The 25,062-nt window shown below is 37.9% G+C and overlaps 1 protein-coding gene across 4 annotated transcripts in view; it reads right to left on the reverse strand.

Annotated features, from left to right (window-relative positions):
• The window catches only part of Hem (Nck associated protein 1 Hem), a 111,951-nt gene that overhangs the window by 32,219 nt on the left and 54,670 nt on the right, over window positions 1-25,062 (reverse strand). For all 4 annotated transcript variants that reach the window (XM_053789075.2, XM_053789073.2, XM_053789074.2 and 1 more), the window contains exons 12-19: window positions 23,226-23,358; window positions 14,250-14,369; window positions 12,528-12,655; window positions 11,611-11,733; window positions 6,058-6,182; window positions 5,679-5,781; window positions 3,364-3,592; window positions 589-682 (exon numbers count right to left, since the gene is read on the reverse strand). In XM_053789075.2, the coding sequence (XP_053645050.1) occupies window positions 589-682; window positions 3,364-3,592; window positions 5,679-5,781; window positions 6,058-6,182; window positions 11,611-11,733; window positions 12,528-12,655; window positions 14,250-14,369; window positions 23,226-23,358 (1,055 nt within the window). The remainder of the gene's footprint in view (window positions 1-588; window positions 683-3,363; window positions 3,593-5,678; window positions 5,782-6,057; window positions 6,183-11,610; window positions 11,734-12,527; window positions 12,656-14,249; window positions 14,370-23,225; window positions 23,359-25,062) is intronic.

Below are 25,062 nucleotides of genomic sequence, written 5' to 3' on the forward strand. Positions count from 1 at the left end.
CAGCAGTCTCTCACTAAGACAGGGTGACAAAAAGAAGAAAACATATTCACCCAATCACAGTCTTTCCACAGGTGTGTTGACATCACAATCAGATTACCCCTCCGACTGCAATCAGCTAGCTAGATTAAAATTCAACTAATTGGTTTTCCTGAATCCCTTCATAAAAGTTACCCTCCTCACATTCCATCAGATCCATTAAAAACTACTTTTCTCCATTCACTCACATCTAACATGCTCACACAAGCCTACTGGATGCTGAAATCCTCTTGTACCCCTCTCTCCAATAACCCCTGGGACAACCATGTCCCCCATCTACCTTCCACTGCAGATTAATACACCCTCTTCATCAACCTATCCCTGTCCATCCTCTGTACAAGTCCGAACCATCTCAACAACCCCTCCTCAACTCTCTGAATTATACCCTTGGTCACCTCATATTGCCTTTTAACTCCTATGGACTAGATTCTCTAACCTAACCTAACCTGGTAGAGTAGTAGCCCCCCACCACCCCTGTCCTACCTATGACTTGGATTTATTTATGACCAGTAATATATGGTATGCAACATTTACTAAGACATTCCTACTTACGTTGCAACTTCTTGAATAATTCCTTCATTTGGTCAGGTTTGTCAAAATTGGTTCTCATAGAAAGCAAGACATCTTTATTCAGAATTACCAGTTTCTGCAAAAATATAAGCATGCACACATTAGATCAAAAATCTGTGAATGGGGAACCATTCTATCACTGTGTAATACTGTATTTAGCAAAATGAGTTGTTTCCAAAATATACAGAGAACATACTATATCAGAAAAGGAAGTACTAAACAGGTGCAAAATTGATTATTGCTAGAGTCATAGGGAAGGGGAAGAGCACTAAACTCAAAGGGGTCACACAGCACTGAAAAACAGAAGGTAATCAGGTTCAAACCAAGGCAAGGGATGTCAAGCCCAATTAACTGGATCAAGAGTCCCTTATTAGCATCACTGTACCTTCCTCAAGGAGAGAGTAGAATTGAGTACCTCAAAGTAAGGAGGGAAGCGAAAAGAATTCATACTGTATACGACATCCAAAGGAAAACAAAATGAAAGCTACTGCAATCACATCTTCACCAATATTCTACTAAACTAGACAAGGGACATTTGCATCAATGGTTTATTTACTGATACAAATTAAGTTGAAGGTTTGCATGAAAAATAATTTAGTAAAGACTCTCTCTTTACATTTAATAATAAGCTGCACAGACAAACTGACGAGTGGTGAGAGGTTTCCCTCTCAGATCCACACTAGAAAATATTTTTGTTTTCATGACAAAAAATTGGCATAATGTTTGTCCTCCAGATTTTAAATAAAAACTGGGTTGAAGAAAGATTATGAAGGGATAATACTGTATGTAATGCCAGAACATACAATAGATAGAAATCTTCAAGTGGAAATTAGATAAGCTACTGCAGGAGGTGCCTGATCAGACTAGGATGTGATAGATATCTGGGTCTGCAGGCCAAAGGCAGCAACAACCTGGCTTCTCAGGGAAGAATTAACCCTTAAACTGTCCAAATGTAGATCTACGTTTGCTCGCGTAGCGCTCCGAACATAGATCTATTTTTTTTTTTTTACATTCTTTCTCATGGGGAAAATCAAGGTCGGAGCGCTATGCATGCAAACGTAGATCTACGTTTGGACAGTTGAAGGATTAAAGAAAGAAAAACTTAAATTTCTTGGATCAGGAGCCTTCACCAGCATCGTGCATCCCCCTCGAAGGGAATCTCCCTCCAATAAAATATCTCTGATTTCATTTGCCCACTAATTTTTTTTTTTTTTAATTTCCAATACTAGTTTCTTTCTAAAGTCAAGTTTTTATCAAAGACAACATTTTTAAATCATTCTGGCCACATGCCAGAATGCAAGTGTAGAAAAATTCTTTAAATCAGTCATATGTATGAGGGGAATGGAGAAAAAACTACAAAGAAGTACGGTAACTCTGAAATAATGGACAAGGAATTAATGAGACCTAAGATGGATTTTAACACATCAAATACAAAAAAGAAACTGACAAAATACTGTACATACTGCACTGGATACTAACAGAAGTTGAAGCCCTGTGCAGGCCAGTTGCCCAGATCCTAAACAAATTATTAGTGACAGGGATAGTGTCAAACACCAGGAAGATGGCAAATGTAATTACTGTACAATATTCAGGAAGAGTTAGAGGTGGGAGGCCATAACCCACATACCAGTACTCGTCCAGTGCTGTATATGATAGAAAGTAATGGAAAACCATCTACAACAGAAACACATACATAACGTGGAATTCCTCAGAGCAATAGCAACAGACTGGGTATTATTAACATGGATTAAGGAATGCTTGAAAGACTTAAGACAGTCATGGTGAAGAATGAAATATCACCCAAGGATAAATAATAGACCCCCAAACAATTCCTTGTATAGTATATATGAACTAGTAAGGGCACCCTTCTACATACTTCAGTATGCAGATGATGAAAAAAAAATATGAGGATAATATTAATACAAGACCAGTAGAAATTGCTAAAACTGGTAAAACAAGTGTTGTTTTCAGATGGGGGTTGCCTGCATATATTTTAAATAAAGGAGCTAGCACTAACACCTTTATCCCTTTTACCACTTAACATAGCCATGATTGCATTTTTTACATAATCCATGCAAAAACAACCAGACTGACAATGTTAATTACAGATGATGGACAAGTTCTTGGTTAATGGATCATGGGCAGGAGCCTTTTTTTTCTCCCCGTTAAGCGATTTTTTTTTTTATCAAACTGGCCATATCCCACCGAGGCAGGGCGATCTAAAAAGAAAAATGAAAGCTTCTCTTTTTAAATTTAGTAATATATATACAGGAGAAGGGTTACTAGCACCTCGCTCCCAGCATTTTAGTCGCCCCTTACGACATGCATGGCTTACGGAGGAAGAATTCTAATCCAGTTCTAGTAAGAAAATAGAAGAAACCCAAAGGGGTGTATGTATATATAATCTTGTACATGCATGTGTAGTGTGACCTAAGTGTAAGGAGAAGTAGCAAGACATACCTGAAATCTTGCATCATTATGAGACAGAAAAAAAGACACAAGAACTCCTACAATCATGTAAAACAATTATCAGGTATTATAGAACCTATTGTAAAATGAAGTAGCAAATAATGACTTGAATAGAGAAAAAGAAAAATACAAAAAGATAGGTTTAATTCTAACAGAAACTTATGCTTAAGTATAGCAGTATTTCAGAGAATCCAAAAGGAATCATATAGTAGCCACTTCATCAATTGGTCTGCTATAATATCCTACTTCTACAGTTAAGATACAGTACTGAATATATATTTTTTGCACCTTCAATTCCTGCACTTGGTTGGCAATATGCCACATTAAGTTTTCATTCAGTGCTTTCATGCCATATGGACCAATAAGCTCTGCTAGCGCTCGAAGTTCATTTATGTCAGAGAATTCTTCTGCAGCAAAGGGTTGGGCTCCCTCAGCAGTCAGGGACACAAAAGCACGCTGATTGTTAGAGAAAACAATATGTCCTGCACTGACACGACGTAGGAGAATTTCCGAGTACCTGGAGAGTTGCAAAGAAAGATATGATTAAGTTTCAAAAACATACTATATATCAGTGCTTGTCAATATTTAAATACATAATTCATTTATCTTGCTGGTAGGAGGACTAATCATATTTCCTTGTCACTTTAGTCTCTGTGCTTGTTTGATCTAGTAGATCATTCTACAGAGACTAACCATTTTAGGAAAAACAAAATTATTATTTTATTGACACACTGGCCGATTCCCAACAAGGCAGGGTGGCCCGAAAAAGAAAAACTTTCACCATCATTCACTCCATCACTGTCTTGCCAGAAGGGTGCTTTACACTACAGTTTAAACTGCAACATTAACACCCCTCCTTCAGAGTGCAGGCACTGTACTTCCCATCTCCAGGACTCAAGTCCGGCCTGCCGGTTTCCCTGAATCCCTTCATAAATGTTACTTTGCTCACACTCCAACAGCACGTCAAGTATTAAAAACCATTTGTCTCCATTCACTCCTATCAAACACACTCACGCATGCCCGCTGGAAGGCCAAGCCCCTCGCACACAAAACCTCCTTTACCCCCTCCCTCCAACCTTTCCTAGGCCGACCCCTACCCCGCCTTCCTTCCACTACAGACTGATACACTCTTGAAGTCATTCTGTTTCGCTCCATTCTCTCTACATGTCCAAACCACCTCAACAACCCTTCCTCAGCCCTCTGGACAACAGTTTTGGTAATCCCGCACCTCCTCCTAACTTCCAAACTACGAATTCTCTGCATTATATTCACACCACACACTGCCCTCAGACATGACATCTCCACTGCCTCCAGCCTTCTCCTCGCTGCAACATTCATCACCCATGCTTCACACCCATATAAGAGCGTTGGTAAAACTATACTCTCATACATTCCCCTCTTTGCCTCCAAGGACAAAGTTCTTTGTCTCCACAGACTCCTAAGTGCACCGCTCACCCTTCTCCCCTCATCAATTCTACGATTCACCTCATCTTTCATAGACCCATCTGCTGACACGTCCACTCCCAATTATCTGAATACATTCACCTCCTCCATACTCTCTCCCTCCAATCTGATATCCAATCTTTCATCACCTAATCTTTTTGTTATCCTCATAACCTTACTCTTTCCTATATTCACTTTTAATTTTCTTCTTTTGCATACCCTACCAAATTCATCCACCAACCTCTGCAACTTCTCTTCAGAATCACCCAAGAGCACAGTGTCATCAGCAAAGAGCAACTGTGACAACTCCCACTTTATGTGTGATTCTTTATCTTTTAACTCCACGCCTCTTGCCAAGACCCTCGCATTTACTTCTCTTACAACCCCATCTATAAATATATTAAACAACCATGGTGACATCACACATCCCTTGTCTAAGGCCTACTTTTACTGGGAAATAATCTAACATACTCTAACTTGAGCCTCACTATCCTCGTAAAAACTCTTCACTGCTTTCAGTAACCTACCTCCTACACCACACACCTGCAACATCTGCCACATTGCCCCCTATCCACCCTGTCATACGCCTCTTCCAAATCCATAAATGCCACAAAAACCTCTTTAGCCTTATCTAAATACTGTTCACTTATATGTTTCACTGTAAACAAAAATACGTACACAGATTAGCATCATACTCATTCCTAGTCTACTGTGTATCAGCATAGTGTGAAACCTTTAAAAGATAATTAAAAATATTCATTTCCAAAAAACTGTATACCAGCACTGTGTAAAGCACTGAATAAAGAAACTCAAAATTAATTTCATAGATTCCTGAATAATATTTAAAAAGTATGAAAGCTCATTACATTTCCAATATCATTTTCTATTTTCCCTATACTACTCATTCTTGTCTGAGACACAACATATCAAGTCAGAGAATAGAATATTCTGTCTTTTACTAACCTGAATTACAAGATTAGGTTAATGATCCCAACTCTGTCAAACATTCATGGTTCACAGTTATGGTCAAAGCAGCATCAGTATCTTACTTTTATCAATGCATTTACTAGTTACTCATTCATTCATGTTAATTGTTTCATTAGTGTTCTTCATTCACCATCAATATCTAGAACACAAACTAAACAAAGTAATGTTCACACCATGAGTTGTAGTGTGCAGTGATTGTCTTCTCTCCATGGCTGTCTTGAAGCTGAGTTTGCTGAAGGAGGACGTTGTTGAACACTCGAGTGATGTCGATGTGTACTGTCATTAATTCCAAGAGATATTAACTTGAGCTTCATAATATACTTTTTTACACATTTAATACTGTATCCAACTGGTCCCTTTATCCCACTTACGTAAATAGCTGGTTATATAATACAGTACTATGGTTACTACACAGTATTAATTTCTGATAGTATTAACATCTATGGATTAACAATATAAAAAACAATGCAGTAATAAAAAGTATTATTATACTGTACAATCAAAAACCAGCAGGGTAGATATGTGTAAAGTTGTTCAGAATTTGTTACTCACCATAATATTCAACTGTCTGCAGAACACTCATATATGTTTTGACACTTGCTACCAATTCTGAAGGCTTAGCAATCTCATTAGTATCAGGATTGTACATAACCATCCCAACTAAGGCTCGTGTAAACCTGACAAAAGAATTCTTTTGTTACAAGAATGCATAAATTGAAACAACAGTATAAATCAACCTAACAGTAATTAATGCAATTAAACTCTATTTCTAAAAGTTGAGAAAAGAGAAAGAGAAAAGGGAAAAGAGAGAGAGAGAGAGAGAGAGAGAGAGGGGGGGGGTAACCCACCACGAAATACACTGTACGTACTTGGAACTGTATACCCATGCTTAGTAATTGTTGATAATATTAATGTATAAAGGTGCTTCACAATGTATATACATAGCAACATGATTTAAAAACAAGAATAAAATATTACTTGGCACAGCATAATGTTGTAAACTGAAATTACAATAGTACAGTGGAACCTCTACTTGCGAGCGCATCCACGTGTGAGTTTTTCCAAATACAAGCAGTCGATGGGTCGATTTTTTGTTTCCATACGCGAACAAAATTTCCATAAGCGAGCAGACCTCAAAGTAGGTTCCTTGACACTGGTGAGGGGTTCTTGCTCTTGATCTAGGGAATTGTATCTCATTTGTTTGTTGGACTATCTTATTGAAACTTGGGCAATGTATGATGGAAAGATGCTTCTTAACGTACACCAAAAATGAAAGAAATCTAAGCATGAATAATGGAGTTCACTTCTCAGCAATTAGCCACCCCTTAGCAGTATTTTCTTATGGTCTTTATGGTTGTATTCTCGTTTTTTTTGGTCTTATTTGATAGAATGGAAGATATATTGCAGAAAACAGATATGATTTTGATAGCTTTCACGACGAAAAGTACCTTGAAATTGAGCTCAACACAGGAGAAATGTTCGATTGTTTTGGCTATGTTCAAGAGTAAACAAATGACTTCACTGTCCATTCCAACATGCAGTCGTGAATGGGTTGACATTATTTATACAATTATTGCAATATTGCAATAAGGCATAACAGTAAATCTTATATTTTTTGTGTGAATAAAAATTACAAATTATTTATACTGTAATAATAATATATAGGTAGTAAGTTGGTAGACAGCAGCTGTCCAGGGAGGTACTATCGTCCTGCCAATTGAGTGTAAAGCGGAAACCTGTAATTGTTTTACATGATGGTAGGATTGCTGGTGTCTCTTTTCTGTCTCATAAACATGCAAGATTTCAGGTATATCTTGCTACTTCTACTTACACTTAGGTCACACTGCACATACATGTTTTTTTTTTTTTTTTCAACAAGTTGGCCATCTCCCACCGAGGCAGGGTGACCCAAAAAAGAAAGAAAATCCCCAAAAAGAAAAATGCTTTCATCATCATTCAACACTTTCACCACACTCACACATAATCACTGTTTTTGCAGAGGTGCTCAGAATACAACAGTTTAGAAGCATATACGTATAAAGATACACAACATATCCCTCCAAACTGGCAATATCCCAAACCCCTCCTTCAAAGTGCAGGCACTGTACTTCCCATTTCCAGGACTCAAGTCCGACTATATGAAAATAACCGGTTTCCCTGAATCCCTTCACTAAATATTACCCTGCTCACACTCCAACAGATCGTCAGGTCCCAAGTACCATTCGTCTCCATTCACTCCTATCTAACATGCTCATGCACGCTTGCTGGAAGTCCAAGCCCCTTGCCCACAAAACCTCCTTTACCCCCTCTCTCCAACCCTTTCGAGGACGACCCCTACCTCGCCTTCCTTCCCCTATAGATTTATATACTTTCCATGTCATTCTACTTTGATCCATTCTCTCTAAATGACCAAACCACCTCAACAACCCCTCTTCTGCCCTCTGACTAATACTTTTATTAACTCCACACCTTTTCCTAATTTCCACACTCCGAATTTTCTGCATAATATTTACACCACACATTGCCCTTAGACAGGACATCTCCACTGCCTCCAGCCGTCTCCTCGCTGCTGCATTTACCACCCAAGCTTCACACCCATATACAAGTGTTGGTACTACTATACTTTCATACATTCCCTTCTTTGCCTCCATAGATAACGTTTTTTGACTCCACATATACCTCAATGCACCACTCACCTTTTTTCCCTCATCAATTCTATGATTAACCTCATCCTTCATAAATCCATCCGCCGACACGTCAACTCCCAAGTATCTGAAAACATTTACTTCTTCCATACTCCTCCCCAATTTGATATCCAATTTTTCTTTATCTAAATCATTTGATACCCTCATCACCTTACTCTTTTCTATGTTCACTTTCAACTTTCTACCTTTACACACATTCCCAAACTCATCCACTAACCTTTGCAATTTTTCTTTAGAATCTCCCATAAGCACAGTATCATCAGCAAAAAGCAACTGTGTCAATTCCCATTTTGTATTTGATTCCCATAATTTAATCCCACTCCTCTCCCGAACACCCTAGCATTTACTTCTTTTACAACCCCATCTATAAATATATTAAACAACCATGGTGACATTACACATCCCTGTCTAAGACCTACTTTTACCGGGAAGTAGTCTCCCTCTCTTCTACACACCCTAACCTGAGCCTCACTATCCTCATAAAAACTTTACAGCATTTAGTAACTTACCACCTATTCCATATACTACTTGCAACATCTGCCACATTGCTCCCCTATCCACTCTATCATATGCCTTTTCTAAATCCATAAATGCAATAAAAACTTCCCTACCTTTATCTAAATACTGTTCACACATGTCTCAATGTAAGCACTTGATCTACACATCCCCTACCCACTCTGAAACCTCCTTGCTCATCCGCAATCCTACGTTCTGTCTTACCTCTAATTCTTTCAATTATAACCTTACCTTACACTTTTCCTGGTATACTTAGTAAACTTATTCCTCTATAATTTTTACAATCTCTTTTGTCCCCCTTCCTTTTACATAAAGGGACTATACATACTCTCTGCTAATCCCTAGGTACCTTCTCCTCTTTCATACATTTATTAAACAAAAGTACCAACCACTCCAACACTATATCACTCCCTGCTTTTAACATTTCTGTCATGATCCCATCAGTTCCAGCTGCTTTACCCCCTTTCATTCTACGCAATGCCTCACGCACCTCCCCCACACTCACATCCTGTTCTTCTTCACTCCTAAAAGATGGTATACCTCTCTGGCCAGTGCATGAAATTACCACTTCCCTTTCTTCGTCGACATTTAAAAGTTCCTCAAAATATTCTCGCCATCTACCCAAAACCTCCATCTCCCTATCTACTAACTCCCCTACTCTGTTTTTAACTGACAAATCCATTCGTTCTCAAGACTTTCTTAATTTGTTTAACTCACTCCAAAATTTTTTCTTATTTTTATTAAAATTTCTTGACAGTGCCTCTCCCACTCTATCATCTGCTCTCCTTTTGCACTCTCTCACCACTCTCTTCACCTTCCTTTTACTCTCCCGGTGGTCTGGTGGCTAAAGCTCCCGCTTCACACACGGAGGGCCCGGGTTCGATTCCCGGCGGGTGGAAACATTTCGACACGTTTCCTTACACCTATTGTCCTGTTCACCTAGCAGCAAATAGGTACCTGGGTGTTAGTCGACTGGTGTGGGTCGCATCCTGGGGGACAAGATTAAGGACCCCAATGGAAATAAGTTAGACAGTCCTCGATGACGCACTGACTTTCTTGGGTTATCCTGGGTGGCTAACCCTCCGGGGTTAAAAATCCGAACGAAATCTTATCTTATCTTATCTTATAACACTTCTGCTTTGTAAAAACCTCTCATAAGCTAACTTTTTCTTGTTTATCACACCCTTTACTTCATCATTCCACCAATCACTCCTCATTCCTTTTGTGCCCACTCTCCTATAACCACAAACTTCTGCCCCACATTCTAATACTGCATTTTTAAAACTATTCCAACCCTCTTTAACCCCCCAACTACTCATACTTGCACTTGCCCACCTTTCTGCCAATAGTTGCTTATACCTCACCCAAACTTCCTCCTCCCTTAGTTTATACACTTTCACCTCCCTCTTGCTTGCTGTTGCCATTTTCCTCTTTTCCCATCTACCTCTTACTCTAACTGTATTTATAACTAAATAATGATCCGATATATCAGTTGCCCCTCTATAAACGTGTACATCCTGGAGCCTACCCATCAACCTTGTATCCACCAATACATAATCTAACAAACTACTTTCATTATGTGCTATATCATACCTTGTATACTCATTTATCCTCTTTTTCATAAAATATGTATTGCTTATTACCAAACCTCTTTCTACACATAGCTCAATTAAAGGCTCCCCATTTTCATTTACCCCTGGCACCCCAAATTTACCTACTACTACCTCCACAACATTTTTGTCCACTTTAGCATTGAGATCCCCAACCACCATTACTCTCATACTTGTTTCAAAACTCCCCACGCATTCACTCAACATTTCCCGAAATCTCTCTCTCTCCTCTACGCTTCTCTCTTCTCCAGGTGCATATACTCTTACTATAACCCACTTTTCACATCCAACCTTTATTTTACTCCACATAATAGTTGAATTAATACATCTGTAGTCCCTCTTTTCCTGCCATAACTTATCCTTCAACATTATTGCTACTCCTTCTTTAGCTCTATTTGAAACCCCTGACCTAATTCTATTTATTCCTCTCCACTGAAACTCTCCCACCCCTTCAGCTTTGTTTCACTTAAAGCCAGAGCATCCAGCTTCTTCTCATTCATAACATCCACAATCATCTTTCTCTTATCATTTGCACAACATCCACGCACATTCAGACTTCCCACTTTGACAATTTTCTTCTTATTATGTCATATTATTATTATTATTATTATTATTATGTCATATTAGATCAAGTGAGATAGATAAATAAGTCGTAGAGTTGATATTAGCGAAATCATTGAAGCACAGAATTTCACTGGAACGGATTAATTGCATTTCAATTAATTTAAATGAGGAATATTGACTCTGCAAACGAGCAAATCCAGTTGCGAGCAAGGTCATGGAACAGATTAAACTCGCAAGTAGAGGTTCCACTGTACAAGATATTCAAATCACTTGCAACACAGCTGGGACAAACTGGACCTATGGCATTTAACATTCCAAGGACTCATTTCAAGCTCACCCTAAAGCCAGATCAATATTTACTACCTAATCAACCAGGCTGTTGCTGTTAGTGAGCTTAAATAGCAATCACAACCTGACGGACCTGACACCCAGTGTAGATACTGGTCCAGTGTTCCAACTAGAAAAATCAATAAAGTATTTTTGCAAATTTTGATTCAATAAAGATACACTTAAGTACTGGTTTGGCAATAGAGACAAGATAAATAAAATATACCACCACATAGAGCTACAGAAGCAATTAATTGTGAATATTTCCAATATGTACAGTTTCAATAGATACACAAATAAAAAAAAATTCAGGTGTAAATTGGACCTGCCTTATTTTACCTCATGTATAGAATAGATCAAACATTATCATAAAATACGCTTACCTTTGCTCCAGATGCTGATAAAGGTATTCACGAGGAGCAAAAGTATATTCCCAAACCTGAATTTGACTGCAGTAATTTATAGCAAAGCAGAGTTCAGTTAGAGCCATGTGAAGCTTATCCATTCTGGAAAAAAGATATAAAAAGGATTAGCAATGTAAAATGCAAATTCCTTTTTGTGATGCTTAGAGTGATAGCCATTTACCCTGAACAGTATATGAACGTATGAAATGTGCTGTACTTATGTACTATTTAAGTTGTGGGGGAGATGGGTTCAAGCTCTTGGTCTGAACAACTAATTTTAGTGCCAGGAATGTCTACATTGTTTATTTTGGACTATTTTTTAAATGAAATTTTTTAATTTTCTGCAAAATTGATCAAATTACCAACTTCTGTGCACTTTATAGTAGTTGAAATAGTTAAATAGGTAGATGGGCAGTTTCTTGTGCTCAGTTGTTAGACTAAAAGGCATACTAGCAAAATAGCTAAAAATTTGGTCAAATGAAGCAATTGGCTTAAAAAAAGGACTCAAATTGGGCACAATCGCCAATGCATAAATTATGCAGAGACTGCTAACTATGCGCCTGCGTAATTCTGCAAGTTTTCCATTAAATTCTGAACTTACGGTGTCATTACCTTCAAAAACATTCTCCACCATCTGAAGAAAATATTTTTTTTTAAAAGTAGACACCAAGAGCAACATAATTTCGAGGGTCTGGATAGTGAAAGGGTTAATATACATTACTGTATCTTTAATCTTTATTCGTAACACCTTTTAATAAAAATATTCAGCAATTTTCTTACTAATGAAGTCCATTTTATCTAGCTTGGCTTTATTATTTTACCCCTGCAGAATAATCCTCTCCTACTCATTAGTTATTAATGGAAATATAACAACCATAACTGAAGATCAAACTTACGTGGTCAGCTCCTCCCGCGTTTTCCTGTGGCTTTCATATCCTGGTCTTCCTTCTGTTGTATCTTCTTTTTTCTTTTTCTTCTCTTTCTTTTTATGGATTAGAAGTGGAACTGTATGCTTTGGAAGAAGCTGCAATTGTAAACAAGATATATCATACATAAGACACACTATGAGAGTTACTACTCTTTCTATCTCTCACTATGTCTCTCTCTCTTTGGGTAGGTGGGTGGGTGCATAGGTGGATGGATGGATGGATGGATGGATGGATGGATGGATGGATGGAATGGATGGAATGGATAGAATGGAATGGATGAAATGGATGGATGAAATGGATGGATGAAATGGATGGATGAAATGGATGGATGAAATGGATGAATGAAAATAGATGAATGAAAATAGATGAATGAAAATAGATGGATGAAATGGATGGATGAAATGGATGAATGAAAATAGATGGATGAAATAGATGGATGAAATGGATGGATGAAATGGATGGATGGATGGATGGAATGGAATGGGATGGAATGGGATGGGATGGGATGGGATGGGATGGATGGATCTTGAAGCCAAGAGAGTGGACCTAGTAGCAACCAGCAAGAGAAGCCAGGAGCTGTGACTCAACCCCTGCCACCACAAATAATAGGTGAGTACATGTGCATGCACACTCATACATATTAATTTTTGAAGGATAATGATACATCCATTTAGTCAGCCACTGATCAAAATTAAGAATTCTACTTTTTTTTTTTTTCAACAAGTCGGCCGTCTCCCACCAAGGCAGGGTGACCCAAAAAAGAAAGAAAATCCCCAAAAAGAAAATGCTTTCATCATCATTCAACACTCTCACCACACTCACACATAATCACTGTTTTTGCAGAGGTGCTCAGAATACAACAGTTTAGAAGCATATACGTATAAAGATACACAACATATCCCTCCAAACTGCCAATATCCCAAACCCCTCCTTTAAAGTGCAGGCATTGTACTTCCCATTTCCAGGACTCAAGTCCGACTATATGAAAATAACAGGTTTCCCTGAATCCCTTCACTAAATATTACCCTGCTCACACTCCAACAGATCGTCAGGTCCCAAGTACCATTCGTCTCCATTCACTCCTATCCAACACACTCACGCACGCTTCCTGGAAGTCTACTTATTTGTACTATTCCTGCATCATTTGCCAGCCTCCTCCTCCACTATATCTGTCTTATACCCCTTGAATAAAGCTGATGACAAAGCTAGCAGAGGCTGGTGAGCAAGAACCTAGTTAAGAGAAGTTACACAGTACAGTACATATGGTATGGTATATTCATGCAAGGAAAAGACAGTCCACAGCTTTTCAAGGTCAAATTGACCATGAGAGGCACTGTTCCCACAGCCACTTATACAGTTACTAGTCAGTACATGACTCGGCTACATGTACATAATTTACAGTGCCCTACCACACTTAACTCTTCATTAATAATAAAAATATTTCTCCTGATTACATGACACAGATCTCCTTTTTCTTTTGGGTGTGAACCATTATTCCCTCCTATTAAAAATCTTTACCAATCCACAACATTTTACAGGTAATGAACTTTAAACTCAGCACCAATAATTGTTGGTTAACTACAGCAAAATTATTCTACTTGCCATCTTTCTATTTTTGTTATTCTCTTGTACAGGAGTACAATTATACATAAATAAACTTATAAACTAAACCTTGCGATAACACAGTACCTTGTCAGAGAGAATGCACTGCTCATCACAGATGGTAGTAATAATATTTTTTGCTTCTTTAGCCATTTCTTCTAAAAACATGTTGACAACTGACAAGCTTCGCTCTCGTATATGGTAACGCTGCAGAAAATTGAAACATTAACAAATAAAGGGATAGCTAACATTTTGTATTTACTTTGACCAATTAAATGTCTTTATATTATAATGGCACTATATTGATAATATTATTAATCATAATGTATTATCACTTATGAATAAATTTAATTAGACTAGTGTGATAAAAATATAAACATGAACTACACACAAGAGTTCTTTAGGATGTCCATGTCCTACCTCGTGCTGAAAAGGGAGGAAGGAGATACGTATTATCTAAAAAGACTGGCCTAAAATACAAATTAAATCATTATCTATAAACTGATCTAAATAGAAACCTAGACCAATCAAGTGTGTGTTTGTGATCCTCCTCTCAAGAAACCAACCTACATACATTTACATGAAGAAGGGAAAGTACGTACAAATGAACTGATAGCTAAAATTAGTGCCCTTTCACTATGTGGAACAGAACAAAGGTAAATGCTTGAGTATTCTTAATTTGATTATCAGTACAATATAGTGTTAATAAACAGAAAAAAATTTGGCAATGTAATTACCTATTTGAGTTTGCAGGGGATGAGCTCCAGCTCTTGGTCCAACTTCTTGTAAACCAACTGATGTGATTAAGCCATGTCAAGTCTATTTCTGAACCCCTGTTTGGAGTCTCCTTCCATTATGTCTTTTCTCAGCTTATTCCACCTCTTACCACTCTAATGCTGAAGAAATATTCTATAATCCATTGACTGATAGCCCCCTCTCATTTGTATACCCTCGCTCCCTGGCCCTTTCTTGCTTGTCCTTCCCCTCTCTCCCTTCCCCTCTCCTGCTTGCCTACTCTTTGCTTACTTGCCTCTCCTCTCATCTGTTGCTGCAGCCTTCCCTCTCTTCACCTCTTGCTTGTTGTCCTCCAATGCCCTTTCTCATTTCTTCTCTTCATTTCCCTTTCTCTCCCGCCTTTCTAGCCTACCCTTCAATCATACAGCAGTGTGATGGTTCGCTCTGCTCTTTTTGTAAGTGCTATTATGTCTCAACTAAACAAAGGGAGTAGATCTCTGTGTGTGCTTGTGCATAAAGCCATAAACTCAGCTGGCAGTGCCACTTCAGGCATTACAGATAAGCAGCGTGCTTTGAGTAAACTATGGCCAGAAATGGTGTATCACTTTCAGTAACAAACTCTCATATTTATTTGAGAGCTGTGAATAGCCACAATCTATCGAAATTTATGAGAGACAAACCTGGAGACTGAGAGATTGTCGTAGATTTACTGTAATAAATTTGGAGGTAAAAGTGACTTAAAAAGTTGAGAAAGGCTAGGTATGAGAGTAGCAGAGATGGTAACTTACACTAGATAGCTGAGAGATGTAACAGTATGTACAATGAAAATACAGTACCGAAAGTTATTCAGATATTGTTAGTAAAAGAATAAGTTTGAAAACAGAAACCTAAAATTTTTATATGTATAATCTCAAAAGTAAAATCTTTACAAAATTACCAACTTGTATCTCTGACTCCTAGAACCAATGAAAGGCTCTGAGGCATAATTTATTGCACTTATACAAGAAAAGCCAAGTGTCTATGGTTCTTCCAACAAAATCAGTAGGCCCTTGAATGCTACTGCCACTTTACTGGACTAAGCTATAAATCTAGTTTTCACTACTTTTCAAAGTTTTTTTTTTTTCAATACGTTGGCCATCTCCCACCAAGGCAGAGTGACCCAAAAAAGAAAGAAACACTTTCACTATCATTCAACACTTTTGCCATCATTCACACAAAATCACTGTCTTTGCAGAGGTGCCCAGATATGATAGTTTAAATGTCACTCCAATGAAGATATACCTAAATACTGTACAGCATGAACTTCGTCAGGTTTTACTAAAAATTCCTCGGACATCCCATTAGATAGTCTTGCATACAAGATTTTATTAAATCACAGCAATAGTCTTATATTTTTTCTTTAAAACTAATTGACTTCATAACCCCCCTATACATTTAGGAATGAGACATACACAACTCCTTAAGCCCAGTTCTTAATATTACATTCAAAGTTATTTACCATACAGATAAAAATAAGCAAGAAACAATGTAAGAGTGGACCTTCTAAATGCATTTGCTTCCAAAGTAAAACAATGGTTTTTGTACACTATTACAACTCTTGCTGGAGTATTCTAACACACATTCTCTTTCCTGTAGCTTTCTGAGCAGTGGCATATGTAACCATGTTTGTTTCTCTACACCAGAGGTAACAAACGTCTTGTAAATACTGGATTCAGAGAGGGGCCGGAATGCCATTATTTATAATACACCAGCCATCTCCCACTAAGGTAGGGTGGCCTGAAAAAATACATCATCTCCACCAAAATACATCATCCCCACCCCTCCTCAGAGTGCAGGCACCATGCTTTCCATCTCCAGAACCGAAGTCCAGCTAACTGGTTTCCCTGAATCCCTTCACAAGTGTTGCCTTGCTTGCACTCCAACAGCTCAGCAAATCATAAAAACCACTTGTCTTCACTTACTCCTATCTAATGTGCTCACACACGCCTGCTAAATGTCCAAGCCCCTCACATACAAAACCTCCTTTATCCCCTCCCTTTAACCTTTCTTAGGGTGACCTCTACCCCCACCACCCTCCAAGTCATTGTATTTTGCTCCATCTTCTCTAAATGTCCAAACCACCTCAACAGTCCCTCCTCAGCCCTCTGGATAATACTTTTAGTAACCCTGCACCTCCTTCTAATCTCCAGATTACAAATTTTCTGCATAATATTTACATAACACACTGGCCTCACAGATGACATCTCCACTGCCTCTAGCTTCCTCCTCGCTGTAACATTCATGACCCATGCTTCACTCATACATTCCTCTTTTTGCTTCCATAGATAATGTTCTTTGTCTTTATAGATGCCTCAATGCACCACCCACCTTTTTTCCTTCATCAATCTTTTGGATCACCTTGTCTTTCATAGACCCTTCTGCCGACAAGTCCACTCTCAAATATCTGAACACATTCACTTCCTCTATACTCCCTTCTTCCAATCTGATATCCAATCTTTTATTACATGTTTAAAACTGCCACTTATAAACATGTACATAATTTACTTCATGTCCATGTCCTTAGCACTATCTTATAAGCTGCTTGAATACCAAAGCTCAACAATTAAGTTTTAGATCCTGACACATTCTCACAATTGCCCTGTTTATACACAAGATTTAACATGTAACCTGCTTCAGAGTACAGATACAAATAATTTTATCTCATCTCGACATCCTTTTGTTAGGAATATACTACGTACTTGGAATCTGCAAAACTAAATGGCCATCTACAGTGACTTTTCTGAAAGAATATACTTTAGTATACTAAGTGAAGGTTTAATAATAAATAATAAAATAAAATTAGGCACTAAATTATGTATAAGGAAGAGTCAAATGTGAGAGGTGAATGGAACTACATTCTGAAAGGTATCTTGTCAAGGCCTTTAATTATTCCTATCTCTACACTATTGTAATAATGCATCACTCTTATAAGAACTTCCTTTGACTGAATTCACAATAACTGATTATCTGGTTCTAGGCGAGATGCTTTGAAGCCAAGACTATCACACATCTACTCTATCTTGCTGGTACCTTGGTCAAAGGAGTCACAGCTCCAACTATTTCCCTGCACTGGGATCAAAGGCTAGTACAGTAGACCCCCAGTTTTCATAATTAATCCATTCCAGAAGGCTAGCCAAAATCCAAAATAGCTGAAAACCGAAGTAATATTTCCCATCAGAAATATTGGAAATCCAATTAATCTGTTTCAGACACCCAAAACTATTAACAAAAAATACATTTTATAGAGAATAACTATAGTTTTACATATAGAAAACAATGAGAAATAAATATAAATGAGAAATTTTAATGATAATTGAACATTACACACCTTTACTGAAGACTCTTGTTGGTGAGTAGTATTTATTTGCAGTCCCAGGCGGACTACATCCCAGGTGTATACCAACCGGCTACATACACTGTGGCCTACACCCATATTATTACCATCAACATACCATGTTCACTGAGTTTAATCGTTTCTAACAACTACCTTCAGATGCCATCATAAACAAAGGGAGAAGTAATGAATAAGTCATACCGTGAACTATAAACGAAAACTTATGTATTAAAGGTGGTTACTGGGCCAATGCAGATTCATACAGTTTTCTCTAATGCTGGACCAGAGAAAATGTAATGTTTACCCTCCACCATATATAAATATTGCATGTTTATATGCTATGTAATGTGTTTCTTACATAATTTTGAAGAAAATGTCATAGATGGGTTAATGAAAATGTCTATATTAACCTAAAATAAGACATTTAATGTGCCCAAGAGTGATAATTATTACGTACTATTAGTATTACTATGGCGTTAAGACTAGAGGGACACTGAGTGAACGAGTAACAAAGGCATGTTTAAATGCTATGTAACGTGTTTCTCACATAATTTTGAAGAAAATATCAAAGATGAATTAATGAAAATGTCTTTTTTTTTTTTCTTTTATTAACACATCGACCGATTCCCACCAAGGCAGGGTGGCCCGAAAAAGAAAAACTTTCATCATTCACTCCATCATTGTCTTGCCAGAGGGGTGCTTTACACTACAGTTATAAAACTGCAACATTAACACCCCTCCTTCAGAGTGTAGACACTGTACTTCCCATCTCCAGGACTCAAGTCTGGCCTGCTGGTTTCCCTGAATCCCTTTATGTTACTTTGCTCACACTCCAACAGCACATCAAGTATTAAAAACCACTTGTCTCCATTTACTCCTATCAAATACACTCATGCACGCTTGCTGGAAGTCCAAGCCCCTCGCACACAAAACCTCCTTTACCCCCTCCCTCCAACCCTTCTTAGGCCGACCCCTACCCCGCCTTCCCTCCACTACAGATTTATACACTCAAAGTCATTCTGTTTTGTTCCATTCTCTCTACATGTCTGAACCACCTCAACAACCCCTTCTCAGCCCTCTGGATAATAGTTTTGGTAATCCCACACCTCCTAATTTCCGAACTACGAATTCTCTGCATTATATTCACACCACACATTGCCCTCAGACATGACATCTCCACTGCCTCCAGCCTTCTCCTCATTGCAACATTCATCACCCATGCTTCACACCCATACAAGAGTGTTGGTACAACTATACTCTCATACATTTCCCTTTTTGCTTCCACAGACTCATAAGTGCACCACTCACCCTTTTCCCCTCATCAATTCTGTGATTCACCTCATCCTTCATAGACCCATCTGCTGACAAGTCCACTCCTAAATATCTGAATACATTCACTTCCTCCATACTCTCTCCCTCCAATCTGATATCCAGTTTTTCATCACCTAATCTTTTTGTTATCCTCATAACCTTACTCTTTCCTATATTCACTTTTAATTTTCTTCTTTAACATACCCTACCAAATTCATCCACCAACCTCTGCAATTTCTCTTCAGAATCTCCCAAAAGCACCATTTCATCAGCAAAGAGCAACTGTGACAACTCCCACTATGTGTCTGATATCTTCTAACTCCACACCTCTTGCCAAGACCCTAGCATTCACTTATCTTACAACCCCATCTATAAGTATATTGAACAACCACGGTGACATCACACATCCTTGTCTAAGGCCTACTTTTACTGGGAAATAATCTCCCTCTCTCCTACATACTCTAACCTGAGCCTCACTATCCTCGTAAAAACTCTTCACTGCTTTCAGTAACCTACCTCTTATACTATACACCTGCAACATCTGCCACATTGCCCCCCTATCCACCCTGTCATATGCCTTTTCTAAATCCATAAATGCCACAAAAACCTCTTTACCCTTATCTAAATACTGTTCACTTATATGTTTCACTGTAAACACTTGGTCTACACACCCCCCTACCTTTCCTTAAGCCTCCTTGCTCATCTGCTATCCTACTCTCTATCTTACTCTTAATTCTTTCAATAATAATTCTACCATACACTTTACCAGGCATACTCAACAGACTTTTTTTTTTTCAACAAACCGGCCATATCCCACCAAGGCAGGGTGGCCCAAAAAGAAAACCAAAAGTTTCTCTTTTCAAATTTAGTAATTTATACAGAAGAAGGGGTTAGTAGCCCCTTGCTCCCGGCATTTTAGTCGCCTCTTACAAAACGCATGGCTTATGGCGGAAGAATTCTGTTCCACTTCCCCATGGAGATAAGAGGAAATAAATAAGAACAAGAACAAGAACTAAAAGAAAATAGCAGAAAACCCAAAGGGGTGTGTATATATATGCCTTTCTCCTCCTACATTGACTCCTCAACACACAAACCGACGGTCGATCTCCCCACAGTACCTCTTCTAGTCCACCCCTAATTCTCTCCCCATCAAACCTCTCATTTTGCAACATCCTAATACTTAGAAGTAGCAAGATGTACCTGAAATCTTGCATGTTTATGAGACAGAAAAAAGGACACCAGCAATCCTACCATCATGTAAAACAATAACAGGCTTTCGTTTTACACTCACCAGGCAGGACGGTAGTATCTCCCTGGGCGGTTGCTGTCTACCAACCTACTACCTAGGACTCAACAGACTTATTCTCCTATAATTTTTGCACTTTCTTTTATCCCCTTTGCCTTTATACAAAGGAACTATGCATGCTCTCTGCCAATCCCTAGGTACCTTACCCTCTTCCATACATTTATTAAATAATAGCACCAACCACTCCAAAACTATATCCCCTCCTGCTTTTAACATTTCTATCTTTATCCCATCAATCCCAGCTGCCTTACCCCCTTTCATTCTACTCACTGCCTCACGAACTTCGCCTACACTCACAACTGGCTCTTCCTCACTCCTACAAGATGTTATTCCTCCTTGCCCTATACACGAAATCACAGCTTCCCTATCTTCATCAACATTTAACAATTCCTCAAAATATTCCCTCCATCTTCCCGATACCTCTAACTCTTCATTTAATAACTCTCCTCTCCTATTTTTAACTGTCAAATCCATTTGTTCCCTAGGCTTCCTCAACTTATTAATTTCACTCCAAAACTTTTTCTTATTTTCAACAAAATTTGTTGATAACATCTCACCCACTCTCTCATTTACTCTCTTTTTACACTGCTTCACCACTCCCTTAACCTCTCTTTTTCTCTCCATATACTCTTCCCTCCTTGTATCACTTCTACTTTGTAAAAACCTCTCATATGCTAACTTTTTCCTCCCTTACATCATCATTCCACCAAATGCTCTTCTTCCCTCCCACACCCACTTTCCTATAACCACAAACTTCTGCTGAACACTAACACTACATTCTTAAACCTACCCCATACATCTTCGACCCCATTGCCTATACTAGCCCATCTATCCTCCAATAGTTGTTTATATCTTACCCTAGCTGCCTCCTCTTTTAGTTTATACACCTTCACCTCTCTCTTACTTGCTGCTTCTATTTTCCTTGTATCCCATCTACCTTTTACTCTCACTGTAGCTACAACTAGAAAGTGATCTGATATATCTGTGGCCCCGCTATAAACATGTACATCCTGAAGTCTACTCAACAGTCTTTTATCTACCAATATATAGTCCAACAAACTACTGTCATTATGCCCTACATCATATCTTGTATACTTATTTATCCTCTTTTTCTTAAAATATATATTACTTATAACTAAACCCCTTTCTATACAAAGTTCAATCAAAGGGCTCCCATAATCATTTACCCTTGGCACCCCAAACTTACCTACCATACCCTCTCTAAATGTTTCTTCTACTTTAGGTCCCCTACCACAATTACTCTCTCACTTGGTTCAAAGGTTCCTATACAATCACTTAAAATCTCCTAAAATCTCTCTCTCCTCTACACTCCTCTCTTTTCCAGGTGCATACACGCTTATTGTGATCCACTTTTCACATCTGACCCTTATTTTAATCCACATAATCCTTGAATTTACAAATTTATATTCCCTCTTCTCCTTCCATAACTGGTCCATCAACATTATTGCTACCCCTTCCTTAGCTCTAACTCTCTCAGCTACTCCTGACTTAATCCCATTAACCTAATATAAGACATTTAATGTGCCCAAGAGTGAGTCACGAATGAATGAGCGGCCCAGGTGCACACGTCTAGTACCAACAATTTCTGAGGGGGATGTACAAAACCTGGGAAATTTTGCTGAAAAAAGTGCTCGAAATCCGAATTGTACAATTTCAGCACCGGCCAAAAACCGGGGGTCCACTGTATATCTAAAAAATCACTCTGATCATATATATTATTATCAATGCAAAATTAGCATATTTTCTTTCAGCATGTAGTAGCAATCATCATAAAGAAATGACTGGCCAGCCAAAGCCATCTGAAAGTACTGAAGAACAAAATTAAAAAATCCACTAACAAGTAAACATGTTGCTCCTAAGACCGGACAACAGTGTTAGTGTCAATTTAAATCCACAAGAGAAATGAATCAGTAAGGCTGGAACACTGATACTGCCATCATTGGAAGACAGAAAGGAAAGAAAAAATGAAGAGGTAAAACAACTACACACTGTATTTAGTTATGATACTGGTTAGACCCAAAAATATCAAAAGAATAATAAAAAAAGACCGCAGGAAGAACACACATTTTTTCTCCACTAGAGTCATTCACAAGTGGAATAAGCTGCAGGATACCATGGATGTGCAATAAATATTGCAAAGTGTAATAGTAATTACCATAACTTAAAAATAAAAAAGACATTACAAATACAGTAATATTCCTGTAACCACAAATAGGTAATTACACACATACATTATACAGAAATATACTGAACAAACCACAAAATAACATCCAGAAATATATGCCATACATGTATATAAAAGAAAGGTTAATTTTACCTCCTCTGGACAGATTTCATGTGTACATGCTTGCATGTGTGAACATATTAATGGGAAGCAGATGATATAGCGGTTCTGGCCAGGAAATTCTAAACACATGTGGAAGTTTTCTTCAAACTGTTTGCTGAAAAAGCTGAAAAACAAAATATTATATTGCACTTATAGAAAAATGCATTGCAATATCACAGGAAATTTTAATGACAATTTTATTTTCTCATGCATGATGTTTTAAATAGTATACAGAAGGTGTCATAAATATGCATGTGCACAGGTATGCCTTTAGCAGATTATATGCTGACAGTTTTGAGAAGTGCCAAGGTAACTATTGTATGCAAGGTGGTGCCCCTTGCCATACTGACGAAGCCATAAACAATTGGCTAAATGATTGTGAAATTTCAAATTTCAATCTTTAATGACTGGCCTATTGGTCAATCATGTCATTAAAGACTGACATGACTGGCTGATAAAGGACATGTGGAACCTTATTAAATTCAAGCTTTGTGGCATGAATGTGTTCACTATCTGCAAACATTCAGGTACCAATAAGAAGGCAGCGGAGGATACTGATTCTACATAATACTAAGTTAGGGGAGTAACCAATACATATTTCAGTATTTTATGCTTAACCCTTTGACTGTTGCGGCCGTATATATACGTCTTACGAGGTACCGTGTTTGACGTATACATGTATATATACTCATAAATTCTAGCGGCTTCAAATCAAGCAGGAGAAAGCTGGTAGGCCCACATGTGAGAGAATGGGTCTGTGTGGTCAGTGTGCACCATATAAAAAAAATCCTGGAGCACGCAGTGCATAATGAGAAAAAAAAAACTCCGACCGTTTTTTTTTAATTAAAATGCCGACTTTGTGGTCTATTTTCGTATAGTATTTATGGTTGTATTCTCGTTTTCTTGGTCTCATTTGATAGAATGGAAAACATATTACAGAAATAGAGGTGATTTTGATTGATTTTACTATAAAAAAAAACCTAGAAATGGAGCTCAAAGTTGGGGAAATGTTTGATTTTTGCCAATGTTCAAAAGTAAACAAATGATGCCATTGTCCAATAAATGTCCAACTAGCCATTCTAATATGCAGTCATGAATGGGTTGATGTTATTTATACAATTATTACAGTATTGCAGTAGTCTGCATAATAGTAAGTCTTCTATTTTTTGTTTGAATAAAAATTCAAAATAGAAAGCAAGAGTAATATTAGAGGGGCCTGGAGACATGACTGATGAGCAAAGAAAATGTTATTTTAGAGCCAGGAATGTCTGCATTGTTCATTCTGGACCTTATTTTGAAATTGTCATATTTTTTAGTTTTCGTGAAATTGGCCAAATTGCAAATTTCTGACCACATTATTAGGTAGTTGAAATCGGTAAATGGGCAGTTTCGTGTACTCAATCGATAGAAAAAATGGAGTTCTAAAGAAATAGCTATGAGTTTGGGCGACTGAAATAATGGAATTAGCTGAAAATAGGGCTCAAAGTGGGCGAAATCGCCGATTTGTAAACAGCGCCGAGGTCGCTAACTTCGCGAGAGCATAATTCCGTCAGTTTTCCATCAAATTTCGTTTTTTTGGTGTCATTACAATCGGGAAAAGATTCTCTATCATTTCATAAGAAAAAATATTTTTTTTTTTTTTAAATTTTGCGACACCAGGAGACACCTCAGGATTGGGGGTTGCGACAGTCAAAGGGTTAAAAACAATAATTTATGGTGAGCATTTTCATTATGTGTGATGAGCTTATATGCATGCATACATAGATGCCTACTGTATATATATAAATAAATAAATTAATAAATAAAATAATCAATAAATATTTTTTTA

This window comes from Cherax quadricarinatus, chromosome 44 (assembly GCF_038502225.1).
Source record: "Cherax quadricarinatus isolate ZL_2023a chromosome 44, ASM3850222v1, whole genome shotgun sequence".
Classification (NCBI taxonomy): Eukaryota; Metazoa; Arthropoda; class Malacostraca; order Decapoda; family Parastacidae; genus Cherax; species Cherax quadricarinatus.